This window comes from Mustela putorius, unplaced genomic scaffold (genome assembly GCF_011764305.1).
Source record: "Mustela putorius furo isolate JIRA1106 unplaced genomic scaffold, ASM1176430v1.1 tig00000095_pilon_pilon_pilon, whole genome shotgun sequence".
In the NCBI taxonomy this organism is placed as follows: domain Eukaryota; kingdom Metazoa; phylum Chordata; class Mammalia; order Carnivora; family Mustelidae; genus Mustela; species Mustela putorius.
The window spans coordinates 22,883,389-22,900,024 of record NW_025421280.1 but is presented as its reverse complement, the minus strand read 5'-3'; the positions used below and the strand labels follow the sequence as shown (position 1 = coordinate 22,900,024).

General features: G+C 40.6%; 1 protein-coding gene and 1 long non-coding RNA gene across 8 annotated transcripts in view; one reads left to right on the top strand and one right to left on the bottom strand.

The window, feature by feature from the left end:
• LOC106006624 overlaps positions 1–5,593 on the top strand; it is a 32,400-nt gene extending 26,807 nt beyond the window's left edge. For all 6 annotated transcript variants that reach the window (XR_001180826.2, XR_006606830.1, XR_006606829.1 and 3 more), the window contains one exon: positions 5,199–5,593. This is a non-coding gene — a long non-coding RNA (uncharacterized LOC106006624). The remainder of the gene's footprint in view (positions 1–5,198) is intronic.
• Positions 1–16,636, bottom strand: part of PRKAR2A (protein kinase cAMP-dependent type II regulatory subunit alpha) — a 146,769-nt gene that overhangs the window by 48,458 nt on the left and 81,675 nt on the right. For both annotated transcript variants that reach the window (XM_045080211.1, XM_045080208.1), the window contains exons 5-8: positions 16,129–16,235; positions 13,621–13,774; positions 5,824–5,925; positions 5,588–5,662 (exon numbers count right to left, since the gene is read on the bottom strand). In XM_045080211.1, coding sequence (XP_044936146.1) covers positions 5,588–5,662; positions 5,824–5,925; positions 13,621–13,774; positions 16,129–16,235 — 438 coding nt within the window. The remainder of the gene's footprint in view (positions 1–5,587; positions 5,663–5,823; positions 5,926–13,620; positions 13,775–16,128; positions 16,236–16,636) is intronic.

Sequence of the window (16,636 nt, the reverse complement as noted above, 5' to 3'; positions counted from 1 at the left end):
CACACACACACACACAGGAATATTAGCCATGAAAAAAGAACGAGATCTGGGACGCCTGGGTGGCTCAGTTGGTTAAGCAGCTGCCTTTGGCTCAGGTCATGATCCCAGCGTCCTGGGATCGAGTTCCACATCGGGCTCCTTGCTCCGCAGGGAGCCTGCTTCTCCCTCTGACTCTGCCTTCCACTCTGTTTGACTGTGCTCGCTCTCTCTCTCTCTCTTACAAATAAATAAATAAAATCTTTAAAAAAAAAAAAAAAGGAAAGAAAAAAGAACGAGATCTTGCCATTTGCAACAACATGAATGGAGCTAAAGTGTATTGTGCTCAGCAAAATAAGAGGAATACAAATACTATATGATTTCACTCATGTGTGGAATTTAAGAAAGAAAACAGATGAACATATTGGGAAGAGTGGGAGGAAAGGAGAGAGGAAAATAAACAGTAAGAGACTGTTAACGAAAGAGAACGGAGAGTTGATGGAGACAGAGGTGGGGACAGATGGGCTAGATGGGGGATGGGCAGGAAGGAGGGCACTTGTGATGAGCACTGGGGATTGTATGTAAGTGATGAATCCCTGAATTCTACTCCAGAAATTAATTTTGCACTGTATGTTAACTAAGGAAAATTTAAATCAAAAATTAAAAAAAAAGGTTTCATAGGAACATTATTTGTGCCAATAACACTGAATTTTAGACAAAGATGAAACAGAAAGCATAAATAGTTTAACAATTAAAATAATTTAATCTGTAGTAAAAAATCTTCCTACAAAAGAAACACTGGTAAGTTCCTTAAGATAACCAAGAAATTCTAGCCTTTTCTTTTTCTTTTTTCTTTTTTAAGATTTTATTTATTTGACAGTGAGAGAGAGAGAGCGAGAACATGCACAAGCAGGGGGAGCAATAGGCATAAGGGAGAGAAAGAAGCAGACTCCCCGCTGATCAGGAAGCCCAGTGGGGGACTCCATCCCAGGACCTGGGTTCATGACCTAAGTCAAAACCACATGCTTAACAGACAACCACCCAAGGAATTCTAGTCTTATACAAACTCAGATAATAGGAAGAGAACAGAATCCCAGCTTACATTATAAGTCTAACATCCTGATATAAAAATCTGACAAAGCTGCTATAAGAAAAGAAAATTACAGATCAGCCTCACTTGGGAATATAGCCATGAAATCTTAAACAAAATATTAAGAAACTGGATTCATCAACATATGAAAAGGATACCACACAATGACCAAGTTGGTTTATCTTAACCAACAAAAGTCTATTTTCACATTTCAAAATCCGATCAATGTAATCACTGAGGCCTCCTTCATAACAGCTAAAAACTAGAAACACCCTTAATGTCCCTCAGCAGTGGGAAGCAGTTTATTCACACACTGACACACTGTACAGCACACCAACAACCTACAGCTGCATACAGCAATGTGGGTGAATGCTGAGCAAAAGAAGATGCAAGTAAAAGACGACTTTCTAATTCCAATGTAGAAATTTTAAAAAATAGCAAGATGGGGCCGTATTATTTAGGATGGATACCTAAGTGGCAAAACTATAAAGGAAAGTAAATACATGACTACCATAAAGGTCAGAAAGGGAGGTAGGAGGGCTGTGACTAGGAAGGAACTCATGAGGTGTAAGGATATTTCTCTGAAAATACCTAGAAAATATATTTCTGGATTATAGAGTAAATTCAGCTTTCCAGGATAAGGATAAATTTCTCTCAAAAGGGTTTCAGCTAAGTTATTCTATTAATGGTGAATAAAACTTCCTACTGCATTTTGGAATTTTCAGATTCCTACTTTTTGCCAAGTTAACAGGTATAAAAATATTTCTCACTGTGGTTTTTAATTTGCACTTCCTCATTACTCAATGAGGCTGAAGCCAATTCATTTTTCACTGATGCCAGAACTATGCTTTGAGAATACAATTCTCATAGTGTCATCCTTCCTCTTAAAAATCTTTGAAAGTTCTTCTCAAACATTTCCACCAAGTATTCTTAGTGCAAGGGCATTACCAGTCTTGGAATAGTCTGTATCAGTGGTTTTCAAACTTTAGCAAACATTAAAATTGTTTGGAGGTGTTGCTGATACCAAAACCAGACAAAGAGATCACAAGGAGGGGGTGCCTGGGTGGCTCAGTGGGTTAAAGCCGCTGCCTTTGGCTCAGGTCATGATCCCAGGGTCTTGGGACTGAGCTCCGAGCAGGGAGGCTGCTTCCCTCTCTGCCTGCCTCTCTGCCTACTTGTGATCTCTGTCTGTGAAATAAATAAAATCTTTAAAAAGAAAAAAAAAAAAAAGACATCACAAGGAGAGAAAACTAGAGTCCAACATCCTTTATAAACAAACAGAGAAGTCCTTAATAAGGGAGTTACCCACTACATGCTAGATGGGATGCTGCCTAATTCACTTAGTAAATTAATACTTAATTTATTATTGCTTAATAAGGTAATTATTTAATAAAGCCAATTACATCTTCAAATAAAAAAAACCAAAATTAAAAAAAATTAAATCCCATAATAAATAAAAAAGATAATATATCATGACCAAGTAGGGCTCACTCCAGGATGGAAGCTTGGTTTAATATTCAAAATTCAATCAATATTAAAAAAAAGTAAAGGGATGGGGCGGCTGGGTGGCTCAGTGGGTTAAAGCCTCGGCCTTCGGCTCAGGTCATGATCCCAGGGTCCTGGGATCGAGCCCCGAATTGGGCTCTCTGCTCAGCAGGGAGCCTGCTTCCCCCCTCTCTGCCTTCCTCTCTGCATACTTGTGATCTCTCTCTCTGTCAAATAAATAAATAAAATCTTTTAAAGAAAGTTAAGCAGGGGCGCCTGGGTGGCCCAGTGAGTTAAGCTTCTGCCTTCGGCTCAGATCATGATCCCAGGGTCCTGGGATCGAGCCCCACATCAGGCGCTCTGCTCAGTGGGGAGTCTGCTTCCCCCTCTCTCTCTCTGCCTCTCTGCCTACTTGTGCTCTCTCTCTGTCAAATAAATAAATAAAATCTTTAAAAAAAAAAGTCAAGCAATGTAATTCTTATTTTTAACTAAAAAAGAAAACCCATATGAGCACCTCAATAAAAATGGCAAAAGCATCTGACAAAATTTAACATCTTTTTATGATAAAAACTGAGAAAACCAGGAAGAGAAGGACCCTTCCCTAACCCAATTAACGGTATTTATAAAGAAGCTTACAGTTTACATTATATTTAATGGTGAACAATTAAATACTTTCCTCCTAAGATCAATAACAAGATCAGTAACAAGACAAAGATGTCTGTTCTCAGCATTTCTATTCAATATTGTACTGGAGGACCCAGCCAATACAATAAGGTAAATTAATTAAAAATGAAAAAGAAGGTTGGGCGCCTGGGTGGCTCAGTGGGTTGAGCCTCTGCCTTCGGCTTGGGTCATGATCCCAGGGTCCTGGGATCAAGCCCCACATTGGGCTCTCTGCTCAGCAGGGAGCCTGCTTCCCCCTCTCTCTCTGCCTGCCTCTCTGCCTGCTTGTGATCTCTGTCTGTCAAATAAATAAATGAAATCTCTCTCTCTCTGTCTCTACATATATATATATGTGTGTGTGTGTGTGTGTATATATATATAGTAACAAAGCTGACCAAAAGGAACAAACAGAACAACATACAACAGTAGTTTCTGACTCCCAAGAACTTGCACTTTTAACAATTCCTATCAAATTCCCAGATGATGCTGATGTTGCTGTTCCTGGGACCTCACTTGGAGACCCCCCCATCTAGAGACACTGGTGAAAGGGGTCTAGAATAAGCTGAGATCATCCTAATTCTTGCCTGTTCTGTGCCACCACCTAGTGTTCCTAGTGTGCCACCACCTAGTTTCTGGAGAACAGACACTCCAGAAAACACCACAGCTTCTCATACCTCCTGGCACACATCCTGAGGGCCTGGGACTTTCAGAATGAACTAGGGGTCCTTTGGGAGTAAATTAAAGCACCTCAGATTCAGAAGCAAATTCGACCTGTCAACATGTTCCATTCTTACAACTCAGCCTGACATTCTTAACAGACCAGGACACCTGCCCTGGAACATAGCTAACACCCACAGGCTTTTGCTCATACTGTTCCTTTGTCCTAAAAGAACTTTTCCTGACCTCAACTACTGAAGCTGCACTTATTCTAAGCCCAGCCCCAAATGGTATTTTCCCCACAAAACCATATGGAATACTTCCTTTCCTACATTCCAACACTGACATTCATGTGGTTTTTTTTTTTTTAAAGATTTTATTTATTTGAAAAAAAAAAAAGATTTTATTTATTTGTCAGAGACAGAAAGAAATTGAGAGGACAGACAGGGGGAGTGGCAGGGTAAGGGAGAAGCAGACTCCCCGCTGAGCAAGAAGCCTGATGCGGAACTGGATCCCAGGACTCTGGGATCATGACCTGAGCCACCCAGATGCCTCATGTGTTCCTTCATTATAGTGCTTATATCTAGTTCCACTTGCGTATCTTAAGAAATGTCTATAGAGAATCAAACTAATTTCTAACTAAAGAAATTATTAACAGTAGGGGTACCCAGGAAACAAAGGCATTTAGAGATGCCACTCATAGTTTTTTTGTTAGTCCTTTTTCTCTGGGAGTTTCTCTCTCTCCTTCTGTGATAATAAGCCTGAATTAGTCCTTGTAGGGCTGGTTGGGCCAACTCTACCCACTGGCCCTAGGGATGGGCTCAGGACTTAGGTTTGACTAATCTGAGTCTTTTCTCCTCCAAGCTCCAGCTCTGGGTTCATGATGGAAACATTACCCAACCCAAACCAACCAGGAGTCTTGTCAGTGTTCCTGCCAGAACCACAGGCAGAGAAGTTTACACCTTTAATTACATATAATTAAAGACGTAAGCATAGTAGATAAGGAAAATTATTACACAATACTCACAATGACCCAGGCCACTGTGTGGTGAGCCTTACAGCACCCAAAAATAACATGAGAGAAAGGCACAAAGGAAACATTAAAGACAACTTAGATGGGGCGCCTGGGTGGCTCAGTGGGTTAAGCCTCTGCCTTCGGCTCAGGTCATGATCTCGGGGTCCTGGGATCGAGCCCCACGTTGGGCTTTCTGTTTGGCGGGAAGCCTACTTCCTCCTCTCTCTCTGCCTGCCTCTCTGCCTACTTGTGATCTCTCTCTGTGTTAAATAAATAAATAAAATCTTCTTCTTCTTCTTTTTTTTTTTAAAGACAATTTAGAAATATGGTCAATCACTGAAGACTGAAGATCCTGGCTTATGCTGAATTAGCTAAGAGGGCACCTTTGTTCCAAACACAGAAGGTAAAGGGCACAACCTTTAGACCTTCTCCAGGCTTTATCACCAATGGATAAAGCTTACTCAAGGGTTAGAAGAGAATGATGTCCAAAAGAACAAACATAAGAAACCAGCAAAAAGGAAATGGAAGCAAGAGATGTGCATGTGTCTATGACATGAACGCCAATGGGCTTCAGAAGACTCTGTAGGAAGTGTGTCCCAGCAGCTGGCAACATGAGCTCCCACCAAACTGAGAGGACAAGGGATATATCCATCCTTCAGGAGGTGATTCTCAAGGAAAGCGCTGCACAGGGACCTGCTCACCTGCGTGATTATGCGCTCTCCATCCTTATAGACCTTCTCTCCTATTACATCCACAATCTTCATTCGTTCTGACACCTGAAACAATGGACATACCCATAAACTACAAGGAAAAGATCTCAATGGAAAATCACAAGATCTAAACAACACAGAAATGGGTTAAAATAATCCAATATAAAAATTTAATAGTTTTAAATCTTAAATCTCCATAAACAGACTCTTATTTGAATACACTTTACCTCTAGTGATTTAAGGAGGGGCACAGACTCAATAAATGATTCAAACATCCTTCTCTTTTTTGCATTGTTTTTCACTATGATTCTTCTAAAAGTCACACGGTCCTACAAGAAAGAACATGAAAATTCTGGTAAGTGCCTCTGTAAGAAAACATCTATGGTTTAATTAACTGGATGACAGGGCGCCTGGGTGGCTCAGTGGTTAAGCCGCTGCCTTCGGCTCAGGTCATGATCTCAGGGTCCTGGGATCGAGTCCCGCATCGGGCTCTCTGCTCAGCAGGGAGCCTGCTTCCTCCTCTCTCTCTCTCTGCCTGCCTCTCTACCTACTTGTGATTTCTCTCTGTCAAATAAATAAATAAAGTCTTTAAAAAAAAAAAAAGAATGTTAATTAACTGGATGACAGCAAAAATTAGAGGACTATGGAATGTCCTGGGCCAAATAAGTGTTTAATGACATTTTAATCTGAGTCACCACTGGAAGAGAAAGACTAGTAGCCTGTGTCAGACAGATGTCCACTGTATAATTCCTCGCTATCCAGTATTCCATGAGTGCCACCTATGGGTCATGAACAGAATACAAAACTCCCAAACACTTGCAAGCTCACGGTCACTGTTCAATGTGAAAAGATGCATCTTTGAAAAAAAGAGAGAAAACAATCAAAGGGCTCTTGCCCTCAACACGGAGACAATACAAAATATATGGGAATAAAAAAATCTACAGACAGAATACGAAATGTCCTAGGTAAACAATTAAGACAAGAAGAGTAAGCACCACAAGAATTCTGAGGAGGGAGGGAGAGAGATCACAGCAGGCTGGAGTGATCAAGGACATTTTTGTTGCAAAAATATAAATTTTGGTGGGCCGCCTGGGTGGCTCAGTTGATTATGCATCCAACTCTTAATCTCAGCTCAGGTCTTGATCTCAAGGTCATGAGTTCAGGCCCTAAGCAAACAAACAAATATTATATATATAAATTATATATAAACATATACATTTTTAAATTTTTAATATAGTTTTTAAAAAATATAAATTTGCAGGGACCTGAAGGAGGGGGAGAATTTAAATTAATGGAAAGAGAGGGGAAGAAACTCAAGGTGGAAGGTGGGAATGTGAAAGGTCCCTTGACCCCAGCAAACCATGGATTCAGATCAGGAGAGAGCTGACCACAGCTACAGCGAGGCTCTCTCAAACATGTGTACATATGTGTGGAGAGGGACACACAGCCGGAAGAATGTTAATTGTTTAGTTTTAGGTTTCTTGTATCTAAGTTAATTGTACCTTTTGTCCACCTCGGGCTGTCAGGAGTGGAAAGTTGTTTTGTTTTGTTTTTTCCTTTGAAAGCACATAATGAAATCCTCAAGGCTGGCTGAATGAAACATAGCACAGTAAGGACATGTTTAACCATAAATTTGCTATTTTAGTATTCTCTGTGATGGGGTGATGGTGGGGTAGAGAAATCACATAGAAGACAACTGAGTTAAGATGTCCAAATGGGTTTCACTGGCTCATAGTCCATTACTTCCAGAGTCCCCAGCCCCTAGCCCATACCATGTTTCATGTGCCTTACAAGAAAAGTCACTTAACTACATGCCATACTCCTACCATGAGCTACGGCAGACTCCAGCCCTCTGTCTAAACTGCTGGACAGATCATTTCTTCTCCATCTGTCTGCTTGAGAAGAGCCATTCGATCTCTGCTTGCTCTAATGGGCTGCATGATTTACCACCACTTTTTTAAAGTCCAAGGTTAGGGATGTATCTTTTAAAATGTTACTGTTATACTTTGGAATATTATTCCATTATCCTTAGAATTCAATTTCTACATGTTCTCTGGGCCAATCTAGGCATGAGTGCTATGAAAAGAGACAATCAAAAGTGAGAAAATGGGAATTATAAAGTTCTCTTCCTTCTATTTGAGTACGCACTGTCAAAAAATATTTTAAAAATCCCCTTACAGTGTCACAAAGATTGCTACAAATGCAACAGCAAACTATTTCTAGCCAACGAGAAAACAACTGGTATCTCTCAAAGTGACTTATTCATTCACGTTACAACCCCTTCTGTGCACACTTCCGCCCTACCCAGAGCTCTCATGCTGTGAACAGCCAGCTCCTGCGGCTGTGAAGGGCATGCAAGAGCTCCAGACACTAACCTGGCTTTCAGGGAGCTTCCAGCGGAGCTGTGAAGAGGAAACTCCCACTGTGAGAGAATGGCTCCTTCAGGCAGCACGTGTTCAGAGTTGAGCATGCAGCCCGAAGTTCAAAAGAGAAAAGGGATACTACACTTTCCTGTGATTGCAAGTGTTTCCTCAGTTTCTACTGACTTTCACTTTCACAAGAGAGAACCGGAGCAGAGACTGAGTGTAATGGTCATGGTGGCCTCGGCCCCCAGGAAGAGGAGGAATGTAGAATCCAACTGGAGAAACTCAAGTGACAACTCCAAGTCCTCCCTACTTTGGCCTCCGAAGACCTTGGAAGGTACAAGAAGTCAGGCTGAGGAGGACCCTCCAGGAATCACTGTCCTGGACGTGGTACTAAAGCTTCTGAGAGGGTCTGGGCTATAAAGCATATGAACAAAGTAGGAGAAAAGCAGAGGTCAGAAGGCGTCTTGACAGGATGCTTAAGACAGTAGGGAAAGGAAGAAAAGACTGCAAAGGATAGGGTTAGGACGCAGAAACACAAGGCAGGGATCTCAGAAGAGGAGCCTTCTGGAAGAGAATGGCGATAAGCAGTACTGTAACCATAGAGAGCGCGTGTCGTCATTCTGTAAACCCCTACCATTTGCCAGACCCCGAGGGAGCTGCCTTTTATGTCTATTAAATTCTCATACCCCAACTATGGGGCAGATGGCTTTACAGTCCCAAATTTGTTAAAAAACAATTCTATTGTGACTTCCTCTTTGACTTAAAAGATTTTTTTAAAGATTTAATTTATTTATTTGACAGAGATCACACGTAGGCAGAGAAGCAGGCAGAGAGAGAGAGAGAGAGAGGAGGAAGTAGGCTCCCTGCTGAGCAGAGAGCCTGTTGCAGGGCTCCATCCCAGGACGCTGGGATCATGACCTGAGCCAAAGGCAGCAGCTTTAACCCACTGAGCCACCCAGGCGCACCTGACTTAAAGATTCTTTAGGAATGTGCTACTTAATTTCCAAGTGTTTGGAGATTTCCCTGTTACCTCTCTGTTAATTGATTTTTGGACTTATTCCATAGTGGTTAGAGAACACACTGTCTGATTGCAATTCTTTTAAATTTGTTAAGCTTTATTTTATATGCCAGGATGGGGTCTATCTTGGTCAATGTTCCATGGGCTTGAAAGAGTGGGTACTCTACTGTGGTATGGAGTGTTCTACAAATTTCAGTTAGATCTGTTTGGCTGATGGTACGGTTAAATTCCTCTTATAACCTTCCTGATGTTTTAATTGTTCCACCAACTCTTGAGAGACTGTTAAAGTGTACAACTGTAACTGTGGATTTGTTTACTTCTTATGTCAGTTCTAACCGTTTTTCCCATATTCTGAAGCTCTGTTGTTTGCTATATATGAATTGAGGGCTGCTATATATTCTTGGTAGATTAACCCTTTCACTATTCTGTAATGTTCCTCTTTGTCCCTTGTAACTCTTTTTGCTATGAAGTCTATCTTATCTGATATTAATATAATTAGTCCTGCTTTCTTCTGGTTAATGTTTGCATGGCATATATATAATTCTGTCTTTTTCCTTTCAACCTACCTATGTTATTATGTTTAAGTGAGTTTGGTGCAGACCAGAATAGAGCTGGATCACCTAAACAAATCCATGTTGTCACTGTCATTTAGTTGGTATAATTAGATTATATTTACAGTAATTATTCATATAGGAGGACTTAAGTCTACCACTTTACTATATGTTTTCTGTTGTTCCTCCTGTTTTTCTGTTCCTCCATTTCATTCTCCTGTATTCTTAGGGGAATAAACTTTTTAGAATTTTGATTTATAGAGCTTTTGAATATATCCCTTTGTACAGATCATTTTAGTGGTTGCTCTAGACATTATATTTATATATGTAACTTATCATGATCTACTAATGTCAACATTTTAGTAGCTGGAATAAAATGTAGAAGCTTTACTTCCTTTTGGGCTCCTCTACCCCCCACTTTAGACTATAACTAGATTTTATTTTAGATTTTATTTTTTTTAAAGATTTTATTTATTTATTTTACAGACAGAGATCACAAGTAGGCAGAGAGGCAGGCATATAGAGAGGGAAGCAGGCTCCCTGTGGAGCAGAGAGTCTGATGTGGGGCTTGATCCCAGGACCCTGGGATCATGACCTGAGCCGAAGGCAGAGGCTTTAACCCACTGAGCCACCCAGGCACCCCTAGACTATAACTGTCTTAAATATTTCCTCTATATACATTGAAAACCATATCAGACAATAATTTTGCTTTAAGCATATAATACAATTTAGAAAACTCAAGACAACAGTCTTTTATATCTCCTCATAGCTTACTTTTTCTGTTGTTCTTTCTCCATTCTTCATGTTCCAAATTTCCTTATTTTATTACTTCCTTTATGAAGAACTTCCTTTTGCCATTTTTACTGTTACCAGTAGGCCTTCTGGTAACAAAGTTTTCTTTGATCTGAGAATATCTTCATCCCTTCAGGATATTCTCACTAGGTATAGAATTCTGAGCTGACAGTTCTTTTTTTTTTTTTTTCCCCCAACATTGAAAAATGCTGTACCACTTCTTTCTGGTCTCCACGGCTGGGAAATCTGGCATCATTCAAACTATTGTTCCCTTAGAGGTAATGCACTTTTTTCTCTCTAGTGGCTTTCAAAATTTTTCCCGTCTAGTTTTCTGAAGTTTGATTATGTGTCTTGGCATAGACTTCTTTGTGTTTATACAATTTGGAGTTCACTCAGCTTTTTCAATCTGTAGGTTTATTATCTTTCACCAAAACTGGGAAGTTTTCAACTATTATTTCCTTGAAGAATCTTTTAGTTCTACACTCTTTCTCCTCTCCTTCTGGAAGTCTACTGATATGAAATATTATATCTTTTGTTATTATTCCACATACTCTGTTCACTTCACTTTAGTCTGTTTTCTTTCTGTTGTCCAGACTGGGTAATTTCTATTGTTTTACTTTCAGGTTCACAGATTTTTTTTTTCCCTCTCTAACAGTCATTCTGCTATTGAGCCCATTCAGTGAGTTTTTATTTTGGTTATTATATTTTCTAGTTCTAAAATTTCCCAATGGGATCTTCCTTCTGTCTTCTACTTCCTTCATTGAGAACTTCTATTTTTTCTTCATTTTTTTTTCAAGTGTGCCCATAATTGCTTGTTGATGGCTTACGTTATTAGGTATATGGTAATTGTTTTAAACCCTTGTCAGTTAATTGTAATATCTGTGTCATCTTGGTATTGGCATCTGTTGATGGTCTTTTCTCACTCAGATTCAGAATTTCCTTGTTCTCTGTATAAAAAGTTATTCTCTTTCTTTTTTTTTTTTTAAGATTTTATTTATTTACTTGAGAGAGGGCAAGCAAGAGAGAGCATGAGTCGGGGGTGGGGAGGGCAAAAGAAGGAGAAGGAGAAGTAGGCTCCCACTGAGCAGGAAGCCTGATAACAGGGGGCGGGGGGGGGGGCTCAATCCCAGGGCCCTAGGATGATGACATAAGCTAAAGGCAGCCCTTAACCAAGTGAGCCACCCAGGTGCCGGAACACGTGGTTTGGTTTGGTATAATGTTGTGAAATTATGTATCCAATTTAATCTTCTTTTGCAGGCACTCTATTAGGTATAGTGTGCATGAACATGTGGTAGTGAATGTTCAGCTCCCCTCTGGAACCCACTGACCTATCCCTGACAGGGAAAGTGGGGAGCCAACTAGTGACACTACACAGCATCTCATTTTGCCTCTTTGCTGCTGGGTGAGGCCATAAATTCAGCTTGCTGCTAGCCCCAGTGACACTGTGGGGAGGAAGAAGCAGTTTTTCTTTTGGTATTTGGCTGGAAGAGGGCGATATAATCTGTTTTGCTAGGCTGCCCTTTTCCTGCCCTTTTCCTTTAGCTAAAGGGGTCAGGGTTTTCTTGGGTTTGTTTTTGTTTGTAATTGGTTGGTGGATCTAGTTTGTAGGCTTTTCCAGAACACCATCTGGGTCTCACTCCCTTGTCCTTCTTTAAGTCACCAAAATCCCTAGCCACTCCACCTTCTCCTGTCCATCTTCCAGGGTCTTCCTAATTTTGTTTGTTGTATGATACCTGGACTTTTTTAGTTTTAAAAGAGAAAACTAGGGGCACCTCGGTGGCTCAGGGAGTTAAAGCCTCTGCCTTGGGCTCAGGTCATGATCTCAGGGTCCTGGGATCAAGCCCCGCATCTGGCTCTCTGCTTGGCAGCGGGGAGCCTGCTTCCTCCTCTCTCTCTCTGCCTGCCTCTCTGCCTACTTGTGATCTCTGTTTGTCAAATAAATAAATAAAATCTTTTTAAAAAATAAAAAAAATAATGAAAGAGAAAATTACTGAGGAATGGGGCTATTTCATCTTGACCTGAACCAGGAGTTGTCATCAATACATTTTTTTTTTTTTTAGTTGGCTCCATGCCCAAGGTGGAGCTCAAACTTAAAACCTTGAGATCAAGAGTCACATGCTTTACTGACTGAGCCAGTCAGGTGCCCTTCCATCAATACATTTTTAAAACTGGGTTTATTTTCCCCCATTACTTATTGATCTATGATCTATCCTTGAGTTTTTTGGTTTTTTTTTTTTTTCATTTTTTGAGAGACTGAGAGATAGATGGAAAGAGAGGGAACATGCAAGTAGGGGCTGGGAGGGCAGAGGAAGAGGGAAAGAGAGAACCTTAAGCAAGGTGTGGAGCCTGACCTCACAGCTCTGAGATCATGACCTGAGTCAAAATCAAGAGCTGGACGGTCAACCAAGTGAGCCACCCAGGTGCTCCATCCTTCAATTTTTCAATCACTAGGTCCCCAAGTGTGTGATCTATTCTAAAGCCATTCTATCACTCATTTCACAAGACATTCTTAGTTCTACATCAATATACCACAAGAAAGTGCTCTATTATGTTTTAAAAGTATGATTTCATTTGAGGAACTATACTGATAATGCTATGGTATACATTTAATTCTGCTTGTAAAGTAAATGGAAACAAATTATCATAGATGTTAGTATCTTAAAAAGTGAACTTTGGAATTTGTGCAAGAGGATAATTATTTTATTTTAGAAGGAAGACAGTTATAGATTCTGAAAGCTTTATGCAAAAGGAAGCAAGGTGGACCACAGATAACAGAGGAAAGGGATCACAGCAGTGTTGTGCCATAGGCATTCTAAGAAAGTTCTCTTTCCCGGAATATGGCCATCAGCCTTTCTAGTCATCTAAACCTACTGGATATTGGCATGGACCAATGCACAAGTGGATGGCTGGCCAAAGAGAAAAGTTAGTCCTGGGACAGCTAGAGATGGCAAACACTGTTTGTATAGCTCTCCACGATAATTATTTTTCTAGGCTGTCTCTTGCATAGAGAATTATCCCTTTGTCTCTACCTGTCTGATAAAAACATAAATAGAAAAGCATAGTAAGAACCAACACGACTACAAGGTCATAAGACCCAATCTTTTCCTGTAATTTGGAGTAAATGGTTTGTTGACAAATCATTTTAGAGAAATGGAAAAACACACTGGTACAGGATGTTTCACAATGTCCTTCAGAGAACTGGCTATATAGTGTGAACCAACAGCCCAAGGACAGAAAACCGCGAAGTAAGGGGAATTAATACCATGCTACACAAGGGGAATCATTTCTCTAACTCACCAGTCCCCAAAGGGAGCCTTCCGAAGTGGCGACAATAGTAGCAGCTCTCGGGGTGTTGTACATCAGAGCAAGTTCTCCAAAACTGCCACGGTTGTCATACTGACCGACAGAGCGAGTTTGATTATCTTTCGTTACTAAAATATCATAGGTTCCCCTGGAAGTGTAACAAGAAATAACTTCATTTATTATTTCTAATAACAAATTTTAGACCTGGCAGGTGGTTCAGAAATAGAAGGTACATATGATATAAAACAGGCAACTTCCAAAAGATTTTTGCTGGTATAGAGAAATATAAGAGATTTTTGTATTTTGACTTTGTATTCTGTGACCTTGCTAAACTCACATATCAGTTCTAACAGCTTTTTTTGTAGCTTGAGATTTTCTAGGGAGGATCATATCATCAGCAAACAAAGATAATCTCAGTTTTTCTTTTGCAATCTATATGCCCTCCCTCTTCCTGCCTCCTTTTTCTTCTTTTTTCACTGACTTATTGCACTGGCCAGGACCTATAGTACAATACTAAATAGAAGTAATGAGAGCAGATATCCCTGTCTTGTTCTTGATTTTAAGGGGAAAACGGTCGCTCTTTCACCATTAACTATGATGTTAGCCATAGGTTTTTAAAAAAAATTCCTTTAATCTGATTGGTGAAAAACCACATCTATTCCTAGTTTTCTGAGAGTTTTTACATTGGAAAGGTGTTTAATTTTGTCAAATGTTTTTCCTGAAGGGATTCAAATGACTGTATGGGTCTTCTTTTGTAGTTTGTTGAAAACTAGGATAGAGAACAGATAAAATAAAGAAACCAAAAGGTACAATATTCTACCTAATGACTGGTAATGACTGCTAAAGAATATTCAGAACTGACAAACATTTAGAGAAACAGGCACTCTCAATAACCACTGAGGAAAACTTAAATACATCAATGTTTCTGCAAGATAATTAACAATATATTGTTAATTCCTTGGGGTGCCTGGGTGGCTCAGTGGATTAAAGCCTCTGCCTTCGGCTCAGGTCATAATCCCAGGGTCTTGGGATCGAGCCCTGCATTGGGGGGGGGGTCTCTGCTCAGCAGGGAGCCTGCTTCCCACCCCACACCCCCGCCAACTTATGGTCTCTGTCAAATAAATAAATAAAATCTTTAAAAAATAATTCCTCAAAGAGACCCTTTACCAGTGATGCCATTTCTAGGCATTTTATAGGAGGTAATCTGGCGAGGGTGGTTCCTTTCAGTTCTGAGAGGGGGGTCAGAAGGAGCCCCCAAGACAACAGTAACGGCTCAAGAACTTACGACACACTAAGGCCAGTAGGTCAAACCCACATGTCTCCCAACATGGCTTACACCTGGAACAGAGCTAAGGCAGTGTATTCATGTGTAAAATTAGCTCCAGATGACAATTAGCAAAATGGCTTCCTGAACACTGGCAAATAATTATAAAGCCCATCGTGCCTAATTGTAAAGGAGACTCTTTTTTTTTTTTTTTTAAAGATTTTATTTATTTATTTGAGAGAGAGACAGTGAGAGAAAGCATGAGAGGGGAGAGGGTCAGAGGGAGAAGCAGACTCCCTGTGGAGCTGGGAGCCCAATGCGGGACTCGATCCCAGGATTCCGGGATCATGACCTGAGCCGAAGGCAGTTGCTTAACCAACTGAGCCACCCAGGGAGACTCTATATTGATAATGGCAACCCAAATATGGGTTTTACTGAGGACTGGGGATGACACTAGATGGGGGGGCAGGCAGGCTGTGGACAGAGAGGGACAAGCGCTTTTTTTCCCCCCCTTCTTGAAATCTTTTTTTTTTTTTTTAAGATTTTATTTATTTATTTGACAGAGATCACAAGTAAACAGAGAGGCAGGCAGAGAGAGGAAGGGAAGCAGGCTCTCTGCTGTGCAGAGATCCCGATGTGAGGCTTGATCCCGGGACCCTGGGATCATGACCTGAGCTGAAGGCAGAGGCTTTAACCCACTGAGCCACCCAGGCGCTCCTTGAAATCTTTTTATAAAGAGAAGTTCTTGGGTTGCCTGGGTGGCTCAGTTAAGCACCCAACTCTTTTTTCCCCCTTTTTTAAAACTTATTTTTATTTAAATTCAGTTAATTAACATATAATGTATTATGGTTTCAGAGGTAGAGGTCAGTGATTCATCAGTCTTATATAATGCCCAGTAATCAATACATCACATACCCTCCCTTAATGTGCATCACCTAGTTACCCCATCCCCTCAACACCCTTCCCTTCCTGCAACCCTGTTTGAGTCCTGTGATTAAGAGTCTCTTATGTTTTATCTTTCTCTCTGATTTTGTCTTATTTTATTTTTTCCTCTCTTCCCCTATGATCCTCTGTTTATTAAATTTCACATATGAGTAAGGAGAGGGACAAGCTTTAAGAAGCTTGCACACCTGGTCCTAAGCCCTCTCTGGGCTGAACAAAGCACAGGTTGAGGTACATGCCCTGCATTATGAATCTCATTAAGGGCAGCCACACATCTGCAAAGCTCCATCTCCTACCGTTCTATGACGTAGAAGTTATCTCCATCATCTCCTTGGTCGATGACATGCTCATCAGCTTTGACTGTCCTTTCAAACATGGCATCAAGGACTTGAGACAATTGTTCCTGTGGGTATACACACGAAGAGAGAAGATGGCTTTGACATTTGCTGGGGTAAAAATGACTATGCTTATCTCTGTCTGCGATTACATAGTGAAAGTGCATATATCAGACTATTCTCCATATTCAAGCAAAATCCCTAAAGCTGTTGGAACATTCAGCTTTGTACCCCCATGACACAGCACAGTTGCTGAGTTTTTCTGAGACAGTAGGGCTTTAAACAACATTCCATAATGTATGCAAAAACAGGCATCTAAGTCATGGTGTGTCTCCTCCCAGTCGCACCCACATGACTGTCAGGTGCCTTGATGGCTCTGCTGTGTCATCCGTAAAACCAGGTGATGTCACCTTCCTACAGGTGTTGATCTTTTTTTTTTAATTAATATTCTTTTTTTTTTAAAGATTTT